At 35.4% G+C, this 14,238-nt stretch overlaps 1 protein-coding gene and 1 non-coding gene across 2 annotated transcripts; both read right to left on the minus strand.

The window, feature by feature from the left end:
- Positions 1 to 1,408: 1,408 nt before the first annotated feature.
- LOC143621291 (callose synthase 12-like) lies at positions 1,409 to 7,006 on the minus strand. The gene has a single exon (XM_077092762.1). The coding sequence runs from the start codon at positions 6,982 to 6,984 to the stop codon at positions 1,699 to 1,701; it is 5,286 nt and encodes a 1,761-aa protein (XP_076948877.1). The 5' UTR covers positions 6,985 to 7,006; the 3' UTR covers positions 1,409 to 1,698.
- Positions 3,960 to 4,035, minus strand: LOC143621293 (small nucleolar RNA J33). The gene has a single exon (XR_013151486.1). It is a non-coding gene; the product is annotated as a small nucleolar RNA J33 (small nucleolar RNA).
- Positions 7,007 to 14,238: the final 7,232 nt, after the last annotated feature.

A 14,238-nucleotide genomic window follows, 5' to 3' on the forward strand; every position in this document is an offset into this window, starting at 1 on the left:
ATTTTTCAATTTAATATTGTGGCCTATTTAATTTAGATAAAAATAAAATTATAGAAAGTTTTTATGCCCAGTGAGGTTAGGAATGAGAAAATGAGGTTTCAAGAATCACCTAATTTGGTAAATACTTTTGAAATCACCTATTTTTGTAAATAAATTTTCCACCCACCCCATTTTGGTAAAAAATTTCAAAGATTTTAGATGTTTTTTTAATTAAACTGTGTTTTGAAAATATTTATAATAGCTTTTTATTTGACCCAAAATAAACATAGTTAATTAAGTTATATGATTTTGACCGTTCTAAAACATATAACGAACAAGATAATAAAACCTTAAAACTTAAAGAGGGGAAACCGAACTGATGATTATTCATCGTTAAAACTTTTATTTTTACAATTTTTACATACTTAATTTTAAAAGTTGATAATTAAGAACATATGTTACTACTAAAAGTATTTGTTATAAAATATATGTTTTTAAGGGGGTGGGAGTGGTTGTTTTTCCATCACTTGAAACACCCATTGGTTGTGCCATCTCATCCCACCACTAGTGATGGAATTTAGTGAGGGTGGTGGTAGTGTCAAGTGTGATGAGTTTTGGTATACATACAAACATATATAGGTTTTCATGTTAGTGAAAGGTGTGTATTTAGAGGTGTGTATATATATATATATATAGAGAGAGAGAGAGAGTGAAAGAATTGAACACGTGATCACCTTCATGCTAACCCATCCATCACTCGTGATGAAAGGGGTGGCGGCGGTGTTCCATTTGCCATCACTCGTGATGGGAGCCCCAACACAAACCAAACAGTTATAATCAAGAAGGTTATATATGTAATTGAGTAGAAAACAAAACAAATTATATAAGTAATTACAAAAACTTTATGATAGAAAAAATCCTTGTATAAGAAACAGAATATAAAATTAATAAACAAGACAAATGTAAAACACGAAAAGGTAAACTATCTAATACTGTTAAGATCAGGTGGAGGTGTAAATGAGCCAAGCCGCTAATTAACTACTCGAGATTGACTCGTAAATAAACTTAAATTGAGCTTTAGCTCAAACAACTGAATAAGCTCAAGAGTATAGCCCGATAATAAACTTGTTTAGTTACCGAGCCCGAGCCCGAGCTTAAGCTTCACTTATTGAGCTCATAAATGCACGCAATCGGACCATAAACAATACTATTTATTATTTATATAATTGTTAATGTATTATCATATATTTATCTAATAACTATAAAATGTAAAGTTATGATAAACGAGCCAAGCTGGAGCTTATGCGATAATCAAGATGATAAAGAAAACACAATTTGGAGGTAAATAACAACCAATAATGAAGCTATGTATGCTATGCACAAAACAAGTAATTCAGTTACAATAATTTCAAAGAGAACCAACCCTATATCATGCTACTGAACATATACTATAATAAGCCGAGTAAAATACCCAATAAAATGGTTCAAAAAAACGGTTATATGTCCTCTCATTTCACATACATAATAAGTACATGTGTCACAGACTAACCAAAAGAATCAAACCTTCACTGCATATCCACTTCTATACTCCCTTCATCTTAATAACATCAAACCTGCAAATTTTGCAATCAAATTCAGCACAAATGCAATAATTCAAACTGAAAATCATCAGATCAATCAAGATTAAGATATGATATATTAATTACCTCTAATCAAAATTCAACTCTTTGACTTCTTTCCAACTAAAATCTGGATAATACGCAGGCCCCTACTAAACGCATCATTAAACAAGATCCTCGTTTGCATCGACTGGAAGCCCGGCATCCATGACAAAACCGCCACTGGAGTCAACACAATCACACCAAACATAGTATCATACGTGCGCGCTACAGACACAACAGTATCCCAGATTATAGTTTTCTCCAAAATGGGCCGGAACACTTGTGCAATCAAAAGAAACCCCCAACCAGTCGGAATAAACGCCAGCAAGCTCGTGAACATATCAAGAAACTTAAACTCTGTAAACTCCAACAAAGCGATTACTATCAGGATCCCGAGAGCAATCACCAGAAACTGAACCAACCGGTAATATATATGTTCTCGTGCAGAATACTTATCACGCGCGTACACTATAACCGAGTACAACCCAAGGGCCACCACCACATAAATCCAAGAAAGTATGTAGACCGCAACGCTTTTACTACCCGCAGCAATACCAAGCTGGTAAACGATTCCATATTGAAAGAAGAAAAACCGCAAATCTAAAATAACTTCCAATATTTTCCCAAATAAACCGGTATTCCTCAAATGATCTTGCTCTTCATACCACCATCTTTCCCAACTCTCCTCGGGTTTTGCAAACACGCCCCCACGAAAACCGATCCAGTTCATGAAATCATCGTAATCATAAACTGTTTTTAGCCAATCGAACCCCGAAGGATTGAACACAAACGGAGCCATAATCCACGAAACCACAAGAAACCAACTTGAAATCGTTAACGCGATATACGTAAACGTTCCTTTCGCAACAGGACTGTATCCCGCGTAAACAGTTAAGATCAAACCGAGCTCGATTGCTTTTATGAAATGGCTTCGAGCATAAAGTCGGTAATTTTCAGCAAATTTCTTATGTTCCACCACAAACCCACGACCAGTTGCACGGTACTTTGCACCACCGTGAAGAATCGTTCGACCGAAATAGTGAGAACGGGTTCCTAAGGAGAACGTGTAGAATACAGAAGATAGTTGAAGCTGCATTGTTATGAAGTCCCATATGGCTGCAAGAAACCCTAACTCGAGGGTATTTTCGACAATCATCGGTAACGCGGTGAAAAGACCGAGCTGGACAATAAACTGCTGGTTTAAGATTGTCCCTAACGCTCGATTTGTTTGGGTATCGCCTGCAACCGAGTTCTCAACACCACTAAGTGCAAGATATAAACGGCCCCACAAGAAAGCGTAAACCGTTAATGAAATCATCATCGTGTTAAAAAAGAAACCAACGGTCGTGTAAAAAAACGAAAGCATTCTGAAAAAGTCGAGTCGGTGACCCAATCTATACACGTCTCGACTAAGAACTTGCTCACCGTTACCGCTTGCAACTTTAGCTTCAAACATGGATACTTGATTTAGCCCGACATCTCTTCCTTTACCGACTTGAATATACTCGTGGTGGGTCACATTTCCGCCTCTTAACGTGCAGTTAAATCCTGCAAAAATGTCTTCACTTAAGTTGATCAGTCTTGAAGCTTTACTGATTCCACCACGTGTTAAGAACCAAAACCGATCGAACACGTCGGGATGGCCATAATGCAACCGGATTTTCAACGGGTTGGCTAAGACCCGTTGACCCAATGTGACAAAACTCGTTTCTTGAGCTGACATGAACCACGCAAGCGACGAAACAGAACCCGTAAAGATGTTTTCTCGTACACCCAAAATGTTTGGCTTGCGAATACCGTATTTACTTTTGTATTCTTGAAGTAAATTCCTCATTTTAAGAGCTTCTTCAAAGTAATTATCTTGATTCATGTCAATAGTTTGAACCGCATCACCACGAGTGAAAATAAGAGCATGATTTTGGTTCTCAGGTTTGCCTTCTCCAAGCTTTAACGGGCCCGGTAACTTCACCCGATAAATTTCAACCTCTTTTTCCAGTTCCTGATCATACTTCACAAGAACAGAATAATAATCTGTAACATCCCGTGTCCCATCTTTTCTCGGCACCTCATCAACATAGGCAACCCGGAGAGCTTCACTGTTTTTCATCAGGTACAGAATCTCTTCAGCATGGGGATCTTTTTTCGCCTTTTGGGTCCCGTATATCTGACACGCAACAACATAAGTGTACTTCATCAATGCGGTTCCATACTCATGCCCCTTAAACATAGTACTCATAGTACTATCGGCTCTTCTTAAACTCTGGCCAGAGCGACTAGAATCATCCCCAATGCCTAACGGGACGAGCTCCCGTGCACCTTCACGAATGTCCATTTCAGAAGCCGAATCAAGAAAGGCAAGCATTTTAAGAGCTCGGTAATAGTACATCATCCCGCGAACTGTACGGGCCAGTGTTTGCCCCCTGTACGAAGCCCAAAGCCGAAGGTCTCTCAGCTTGGTGGTCCACAACTCCTTTTCCGACACCATTCCTTCACGTTTCATCCGTTGCAAAAAGTTGACCCATTCATCAGCATATATAGTTTGCAAATAATAAAGAGTCGAGATCCCATCTTCATTCTCGGTTTTTAACTGTTCTCTATTGTAAACCACTTCTTCATTGTAATACGGTGTCAAAACACTAAAAGCCATCATCTTTTCAACTTGAGGCGCGTGAGGAATGTTCATAAACAACGAGTTGCTAAAGAATGCAATTCGTCGTCTTGCTTCTAAATTCACGGGAATATTATTCATGGAGTCATGTGAGGTAAGAATCGTGTGAAGTCTTCGAGTCTGTCTGTAAAAACTCACATTTTCTGAGCCGGGTAACTCAACCGCGTTCTCGAAAAGCAAACCCGCTCCCGAAAGCGGTCTGTGTGGGGCCAGCCCGTCTTCTTTCAGCTCATTCATGGTTCGTTTTTCTCTAAAGAAGTCACGAATAACAACCTCGTACAGTGCTTGTAGTATGTTGACCACTTTGTTGACATCTTGATTGGTCTTTATTAGCAAACCCACGAGTGTGATCAGATGGGTGTGAATCTTTGGAAGAGAATACATGTTAAACGTCTTGGTGAACTTTCCAATATCGATTGAGTTATCAATTTCTTGAAAGATTGTGGTGATAATCGAGTGCTCTTGCGTGTTGTACTGTACGATTGTGAGCAGCAAGTGGCGGACGCTATCGTAAGTTTCGATGACAGAACAACGCCGGTACTCGTGTTTCTTGATCTTGGACCATAACCACTTGTCAGGAGCATCAACCAATTCCTTCGCTTGACTTAAAGCAAGAATTAACTCATTAGATAATAAGAAACATGGCCATCTTACAACACTAACATTCCATGTATTTTGAGGCAATTCAAGAAGCTCGACTTCACGGTCACTAATAATATCTTCTTCTCTAAACGTCAAGATTATTTCATTCCAGATCAAAGCAAACTTATGGGCCTCAATTTGATTCGAGTCAAGTTTCTTGAACGGTCTTCCGAGACCATATCGTAGCTTCAATCTATGAAGGGTATCTTTAAACTTACTCCTTAACGTCCCTCTTGTATTCAACAACTGTTCTTCAGGCATCAGATTAAACTGCATCGCGCTAGCAAAAAACTGAAACCGTAACTTCAACTGTTGCACATTTCTAATCTCACCCAAATGGCTCAACAACCCAACTCCCGCACCCACAAACGAAGAGTAAATCGAATACCAGATTTGTAAATCCATTAAGTAGATCAACACAACCGGTAGCCATAACAGCCCTACAGCAAACCGGTTGCTATTACCAAAGAACTCATGCCATTCATATCTTACATCATCAAGGTCTAAAATGGCTTTCGTGGGCTGAATCATAGGTTTTATCTGAAGAAAATAACTGAATATAAACTTGGTAGCGAGAACCACGATCCAAAACAACGTATACTTTATGTTATCCACCAGACCTTCTCTAAGCCCACGACCCACAAACGTTTTACTTTGAAACCACCAAGTTATCAAGTAAAAGCCTCTCCAGTTTGTGTTTTCAAGAAAGTTACGAACCCACGGGATAATAAACAAAGCAAGTGCTAAAATCTCCGGGAGGATGAACACGAATGCAGCTTCAAGAAAATCCACCACTCGTTTATTAGCCGCACCTGTCCAACGTCCGTCATCATTCCTTTGATTCCAAATCCTGGTGTACAAAACCAGGAACACAATAATCCAAACAACCGAAGTAATAATCTTCAACACCATTCTAACACCAAGCCACATCGTCTCTCTCGACACAAGCTTATACTGCATCACGACATCAAGAACCGCTTGTAAAAGCCTCAGCGCGCTCCACGTAATAAACACACTCAAAACCTTGGCTTGAACACTTCTATCCTCCAACGACTCCCACGGATACGTCTTCTCATCCCTCCACGCCACAATAATCGCAGCCTGTAAGAACATAAACAACATAATCCACAGCTTGTCAAAGCTCCTGAACAAATTCAAAAACGACCTCTGCTCCACGAACCCCGTCTTCCCGACCCGCTTCCCACGGCTCGTTGTCGCGAAAAAGTTACTCCCGATATCAATCGGCCACTTGAGTTTATCAAAACACCTCCTGCTCCAAAAATACTCGTTTATATCATCGTAGTTCCGCCAGTTGGAATGCGGCGCGGTCCCGTTCCTACTAAACTCGACCTCGGTTCTAACGGTGTCGTAAATGGGCTTGACGACACGGTCCAGAAAGGCGTTTTCGCCGGAAATGGAGGGTAAAACCGGCCTCCCGGTATTCTCGTCAATATAATCTTCTAGTATTCTGTTTAACTCCATGGCCATATGATGGAAGATATAACAGATGCATTCTGGCATAAACCTCAAATTGGCCGACTCGCCCCATATTAGCAGATACAAGGAGACATACAGAAGCTCACGACGGTGGTCGGAGTCAGAGTACTGCCGGCGGGAGTCGGAGATCCAGATGTTGGATTTGGCGCCGAGGAAAGAGCACCAGTGGGTGTAGTTGTTAAGCAGCTTCCGGCGGAACTTGCGTAGGACGGTGGGGTCGAGGGTGTCGATGTTGTCCGGCGGCGGCTGGAGTCGCATCTGGGCGTTGGAGAGGTGGAGGACGATGTGCTCGCGCTGGTTGGAGACGTTGTGAGACTGGAAGCCGAAGAAGGCTCCGAGCCAGTCCAGGAGGTCGTAGTGTGGCTGCCATGGGACGAAGGGTGGCCTTCGGAGGTCGCCGACTGCGCGTAGGGCGGAGGTGGCGGCGCGTACCTCGGGGAAGCGGAGGGAAGGGTGGTCGGCGAGTAGGTTGTGGATAGGGATGATGTTGTAGGTGGGTTGGTGGTCTGACGGCGGAGGACGGTGCCGGTGAGTCATGTGGATCTGGGTGTAGGGTTGAATGGGTTTGATTTTGAATTGAATTGAATTGATACAATAGGAATAATATAATATAATATATTATTGTCTATTGATATGCGGGTTGGATGTTGGATTTGGAGTGAAAAAGATAGAGGTGGGACCGGGGATTCGCGTGAGGGAGTGAGTCGACTTTTATTATTAATTCGGCGGTTTGAATTTGCCTTTGTTCCAGATTGTCATGTTACATTTTATTTTTAAATTTCCTATTCTGAAAAAGGGTTTATGTTTTTAAGGAAACTATACAAAGGGTTTTGATTGTGATTTTTCTAGTTTTGGTTTGCGGATATTATGGCTGAATTTGTGTCTTTGGATCTTATTGACACGCGTTAGATGGGCTTTCTTTGAATTTTATGCCAAATTACGTGTTATTATTAATATTATGTTGACTAACTAGGTTATTGTCCCGTGGGCGTCACGGGTGGAAATATATGAAATCGCCTAATAAACACATATAATTTCAAACGACAATATTTCCCGTCCTCGAAAGTAAGTTAATAGAACTTGTCTAAATTCGAAGGATAGACAAAGTCTGTTAAATCAGATATTGGATATAATGAATTGTTAATTAGAAGATCATCGGATATTGTACATTCATCTGTCGTCAATTAACCCCCCCCCCCCCCCCCAAATTCCCTTCACCTATATCCAATAGTCAATTCGCAAATTATTTTATCTCTTCAACATGTAAAGATTGACATCTAACTGTGAGCCTCGTGTTTTTTTGATAGTTAAAATATATTGTAGTTAATCGTGTTTAAAACATTATATCACCTAACCTAACTAAAACACGTATTATAACAATCTTTATAAAAACGTAAATACATTAATTAATTAACAATAATAATTTATTGGTTACCTTAATTAAAACACAGTAATTAAAAAATTATAATGTAGACATATTAAATTGGTCAAATGTATTAAAGATTCCATAATGTACGTGAGCACCGGATTATTAACTATATAACCTATTTTTGTAAGTGGTCAAGAATTCAAATTTCAAAATGGTTCAAATAAATAATTTTTATTATTCACTTAAGGAATTTAGTTAAAATTGACATTAAATTCACAATAACTTTAAATATTTAGAAGAAACTAATATTTTTTTTATTTAATGCATGAATATTGAATAATTATGAAATGAGTTTATATTTATGAATGGTATTCAAAAAAATAAAAAGGGTTGAAAAAAATTAGTCAAATTAGAAATGAGAATTATGTTTATATATGTAAATTTTATTTAAACCTATTCAATATTTGGTCAAATTGAGTCAAATCGTTAATTTATTCAAATTGTTGTTATTTAAACCTATTCAATATAATCAAATATGTAAATGTTATTTAAACATATTCAATATAATTGGACTTTGACCAATAACAATATAAGATTGATTATCTTACTATAGATAATTTAATGTGTTATAGAATAATAAACTAAATTTCATTTCGGGATTATATAATAATCAATTAAATTACATAAATTGTGAAAAATAAATAAATACATGAATACTAACATAAATATAAATCAATATTAAGTAAAAATAAAAGACATCTTATCAAACAATTCTCAATCCATGAAATTAGCTATACCAAGTTGGGGACAATAACCTGAAATGATAAAATTAAATACTAATATTAATATCATATAATAAATATATTACAAATTATGGAAGATTTGAATCATGTGATAAAATGTAAAATTGATGTTATAACTTAAAGCCGGAAATTTGAATCGTGTTACCGGAAAAAGGAAATAGTGAAAATCTCATTTGAATCTTCGATTTTGATATATAACCTAAAAAGATTATAAGAAAAAATCATATAAATATTAATATAAATACAAACAAAAATGGAAAATTATCAGTTTAATCTTGAATTTTGATATAGAATCTAAAGTTATTATAACAAAGTAATATAAAAATTAAAATAAATATAAAACCTTACCGGAAAACTGTAATAACTTCAACATATTAATTCAATCTTGAATTTTGATTTACAACCTAAAAAGATTATAAAAAAATTATATGGCAATTAAAATAAATATAAAACATTACCGGAAATATGAATACAAAAATGGACGATATAATAAAAACAACACAAAATAAAAACCTTTGGCACAAGGCTAATCGTTTTTGCTAAATAGGGTTTGATGGTGTAAAATTACCCTATCAAAGTTACGTATTTATACGAAATGAATTATGGGAGACTCATTCATAGAAGGAAGGTATATAGTTAATTGATTAGAAACAAAAATTTAAGAAATTTCAAAAATTTTCAAATAACTTTTAGTAAGAACGAATAAAAGGGAAATCATAATTAATGGAATTTTCAAAATTTGAATTTAAATCCGTAATATAAATCTAAATGTTGACTATATGTAAACATTTAAACATCAATTATAACACCATATATTATGTAATGTAATTTATATAAGGTGTGAAAATAAAAGTTACTAATATTGTTTTTATGTATTAACATTAACAGAATTTGAATACAATTGAACACTAATTATCAAATCCAATATAATCAATTAGAATATTTAAAATCAATAATTATTTAAATCAGTCAATAGATCAGCATTTGTATTTATAGTAAATCTTAAGGATGGTTAATAAAATATTTAATTAATTGGGACGAATTATGGGAGACTTTTTAATCTAGGAAGGTATACATGTAATTGATTAGAAACAAAAATGTAGGAAATTTCAAAAATTTTCAAAAAACTTATAGTAAGAACGAATAGAATGGAAATCGTTTAATCTAGGAAGGTATACAGGTAATTAATTAGAAATAAAAATGTAGGAAATTTCATAAATTTTCAAAAAACTTATAATAAGAACGAATAGAATGGAAATCGTAATTAATGGATTTTCAAATTTTGAATTTACTAAAATGCAATGTTACAAAATTAGATTAGTATACATGTAATGTTATTTAATCAAAAAGTTGACTATATTTAAACATTTAAACATCAATTGTAATGTAATTCATATAAGGTGTGAAAATAAAAGTTACTAATTTTGTATCTATTTATTAACGTGCGCCGGATACTATGATGTCTAGTGTTTTAATTTATCCAATATAATCAATTTTGTTATTATAAATCACCAATTATTTAAATCAGTCAATAGGTCAAATCACCAATCTGTATATCATTTGATTTGATTATTTGTTACGTATATTTGTTATGATTAACCATCATTAAGTTTTACTATATTCACTAAAATCAATTATTGTATATTATTTGATTTAAATCCAATATAATCAATTAGAATATTTAAAATCACAAATCTCTATATTAAATCCGTAATCTCTTATATATTAAATCCATATATTATATATTATCTATATCTATTATATAAAAAAAATTAAGCTTGATGTAAAGAAAAAAAGGTTGTGAATGAAATAAACCAAAAATAATAAAATTAAATTAGTTATAAAACATAATTATATGGAGAATTATTAAGTTCAAACATAATTATAAAATATTCAAAATTCAAAATTAAACATTTAATGAAAATGAAAGAAAATACTTTAATAGCATTGATGAATCTTATGTAAATATATTTTTGATTTATTTTATTAAGATGAAAAATAGAGAAGCCATTGATATACATGGTAAGTATAGTCATCAACCAATAGAAAGAGGAGATTTTGACATAAAGCATATTGCTTTAATAGTATAATTAGATTAGATATTCAAGTATACTCATACTAATCATCTTTACATTACACATAATAAAATTGAAGAAACACGGATCTACTCCCAATTAATGGGTCCTAGATCCAATGGATCCACAAGGTAGGATACGGTTAACTGCCAATACGATATGAATACAATTCCCAAAGTCCAATGACGTGAACCCTGCAAAACAGAACACCGTGAGCTCATTACGGGAAGGACAAGAGCGGGGGTCTTCCCGTAACCACCCTCCGGCGTGAGAATAAGTACAGCTCTGACGAGAATAAAGTACTTAAGTAAATTGAGAAAGTGCAGTGGGAGTGAATGAATACCTCATGATGATTGATAGGGTATTTATATCCGAAGGGTGTAGGGAAGTGATTGGGCCAGCTGTCCCTTTTTAGAAGATGTCTCATAACCGTCTGGACGCGTGTCCTTATATGATAGTTAAACTTATACGTTGCATGTGCATATATAACAACCTGGACACGTGTCGCCCTATTATTGGTTAATGGGGTAATATTGGCCATGTGCACGGTTATAACGGCCTTGTCACGTGTCACTAGCTAATTGGCTGAGTGATCACGTATTGCTCAAGAAAGCATCTTTGAAAGATCTTCTAGAAGGTAATTAGTTTATAACAGCTGTCCCGGGGCATTACATCGTGGTCATTTATGCGGAAGGGTATTCCTTCTTGCGGACGACTTTTGAGGTTGCCAGGATGCTTCCGCATGTGCTATGGGGGTGTTTCTTCCTCAGATGATTTATGCGGATGATTCGTATGTCCCGCGGGTGCCTTATGAGGGACTTCTGATTGACCCGCGGGTATTCCTTAAAGGTATTTGGGTCTTTTTGGTATCCTACCTCTATAAAAATTGAAAAGTAGGTAACCAACATTCATATAAACTAAATATTAAAAATGGTGATATGACACTCGCTATTTGTTATCACAAGGTTGATTAGAGAAATCTTACAACTTTGTTAGAAAATGGACAGATTGTTCTTAAATGAGATATATTTTTACGACATTGAGTATTTACTAGTAGCATAAGATAAATTAAAATAAGAATGATAGAAAAAAAAATTTGAGCACTTAGAAAGTAACCAGCGCCATATCTAGAAAGAAAGACAAATGAAAAAGACAAGCTAAGACACAAGATCAAATTATTTTTAAAATGTGTATTATCTCAATTTATCCTTAAAAACTTCATTTTGTATCTGGTTATCCACTCAAAATTCTTAACTAGATTATAATAAAGGATAAAGGGGTTTAATTAATAAACTTAAGTAGCATTATCCGTAAACTCTTACACATATCATGTTGATGACAACTAATCATATAAAGACAAAACCAAATGTAATGTGATCATAAAATTTTAGAAATTAAAAAAATACATACAAGTTACCTCTAAATATTGAAAAAAATACACATATTTCTAGGGTTGTGGATGTATTGTAATACTGGTCAAACTTAGAAAGAACTTGTATGTCATATCGAAACGAGTTCAATGGGTGCTAATTGAATTTTATACCTAGTAAATCATGGTCATACATGACATGATCAAGGTCAATGTCTTTAATAGTTATGTATATGTATCTTTCTCCAAATTAAATAATCTTTTGTTAACACTTGTCAATAAATAAATTCAGATAATATCACAAAGTCATCACTTTCTTTATTTTTTAATTATTAAATTAAGCATAGATGACTATGGCTAACATGCATGTAATTTAGCTTAGCTTTTTTGTTAAGAAACCACTTGATATATACAGGTAACAAGAAATTAAAATACTTCATTCATGGGACCCAACACCTTCCCTAGAGGTGCACAAATCGGGTTCAAATGGAAAACCCGAACCGGTTCCAAACCGGTTTTTTTACACCGGGTTGTAAAATGGCACCGGTTCCAATCAAGAACCGGTTCGGTTCCCGACCCGAACCGATGCCCAGATATGCGAACTTTTAAGAACCGGGTAGGGTATGAACCGGAACCGGTTTTTACGTAAAAACCGGTTCCACCGGTTTTTTTTGAAATTTAAAAATTAGAGCCGTTAGGAACCGGTTCCAACGGCTATATAGCCGTTTTTGACCGTTGAAACCGGTTTTTTAACTATAAATAGGTTATTTTCTTACTATGAATAGCAAGGTTTGTTTGTTTACTTGTTAAACCACTTCCAAAACTATAAAACACACTCCAAACCACAATTAACCTTAAACCAACAACAAATGGCAACCAATGATGACGTTGTTATGGTGATCGAAACAACAAGATGCCCCGATATTTGGGTTCATTACGATTTGTATCTCATGACCGACTCACATGAGTTGGCACGTTGCAAATATTGCTCGAAGTTTCTTAAAGCAGGGTCCAACTCGACATTACGAAAACATACGAATAAGTATTGTCGAGAGAAAAGAAGATTGGAAGCTAAAAAAACGGAAGTGGGAGAGTCGTCCGGCTCTACAACCCAAAAATAAGTATTCCCGGATTAAAACGACGGACTTTGTTTTTTATGTTTAGTTGTTATGTTTAGTATCGTTTATGTTTTAATAATGTTTGTAATAGTTAGTTTTTAAATAAATAAAATGTTCGTCGTTATTAAAAAAGTAACAAAAATTAATCATGAGTAACAAAAGTAATTATAATAAAACAAATCAAAACTAAATATTAGTTGAACAAGTTACAAATAATTTTACCAAAACAAATAATTACAACTCTTCTTCGTCTTCATTCTCGTCTTCACCCTCGTCTTCGTTATCAGAAGAAACCCCGTCCTCCGCCTCCTCATCATGAATATGACGCTCTATTGGTATTTCGTCTTCAAAGCAACCGTTGAGGCTTGTACGGCAAGCAAATCACGAGCCATGGCGGATAGAATGGGAAATTCGTTTTGTTTACCTTTCCACCAAGCCAACAAATCAATATTGCGAATTTCGTCGACCGTTGCGCCCTCAACATAGTTTGCTCCACTATATCGACCAAGTTCGCTACTTGGTGTGTTTCCTCTTTGCCTCTTAGATGCCGATTCATGAATCCCATTCATCAAGTTTATAAGTGGGTCATTGCACGGCCTACCAGTTGTTGTTTTTTTCACAAAAGACGATCTCGTGCTTGGACCATACATTTGAAAATAATGGTCATAAAGGTCTTGAAGGTTTTTGTTGAACTTGTCCTTCGCTTCCATCGACAACTTCGGGTCAATCTCGTGCATACCTAAGTTGTCGAATATTTCCTCAATCGTTGTTTCAACCCCATTAACATTCCAATAGGGGTTTAATGCGGCGGCACAAGTAAAGACCGGCGGTATGATTTCAAAATATTTTATGAACTTTTCTTTCATCACCGCAACAATATTTTCGAAGAGTTTGTTCTTCTCCGCAAAGCTTTTAAAAACACAAGACATATAGTACAATTCTTGCAAAACCCAACAACTAGTAGGGTAATAGACTCCCGATAATTTTGTTGTTGACTTTTTGAACACATCAAGATACTCCAACAAATAACCGACTTGGACCCAAACACTTTCCGGAA

Source organism: Bidens hawaiensis, unplaced genomic scaffold (assembly GCF_021521415.1).
Source record: "Bidens hawaiensis isolate Kalapana, Puna unplaced genomic scaffold, B.hawaiensis_p1.1 tig00002825_1, whole genome shotgun sequence".
Classification (NCBI taxonomy): Eukaryota; Viridiplantae; Streptophyta; class Magnoliopsida; order Asterales; family Asteraceae; genus Bidens; species Bidens hawaiensis.

Coding starts and splice junctions, on each gene's coding strand:
- LOC143621291 (XM_077092762.1), bottom strand. CDS start 6,984: ATGACTCACCGGCACCGTCCTCCGCCGTCAGACCACCAACCCACCTAC.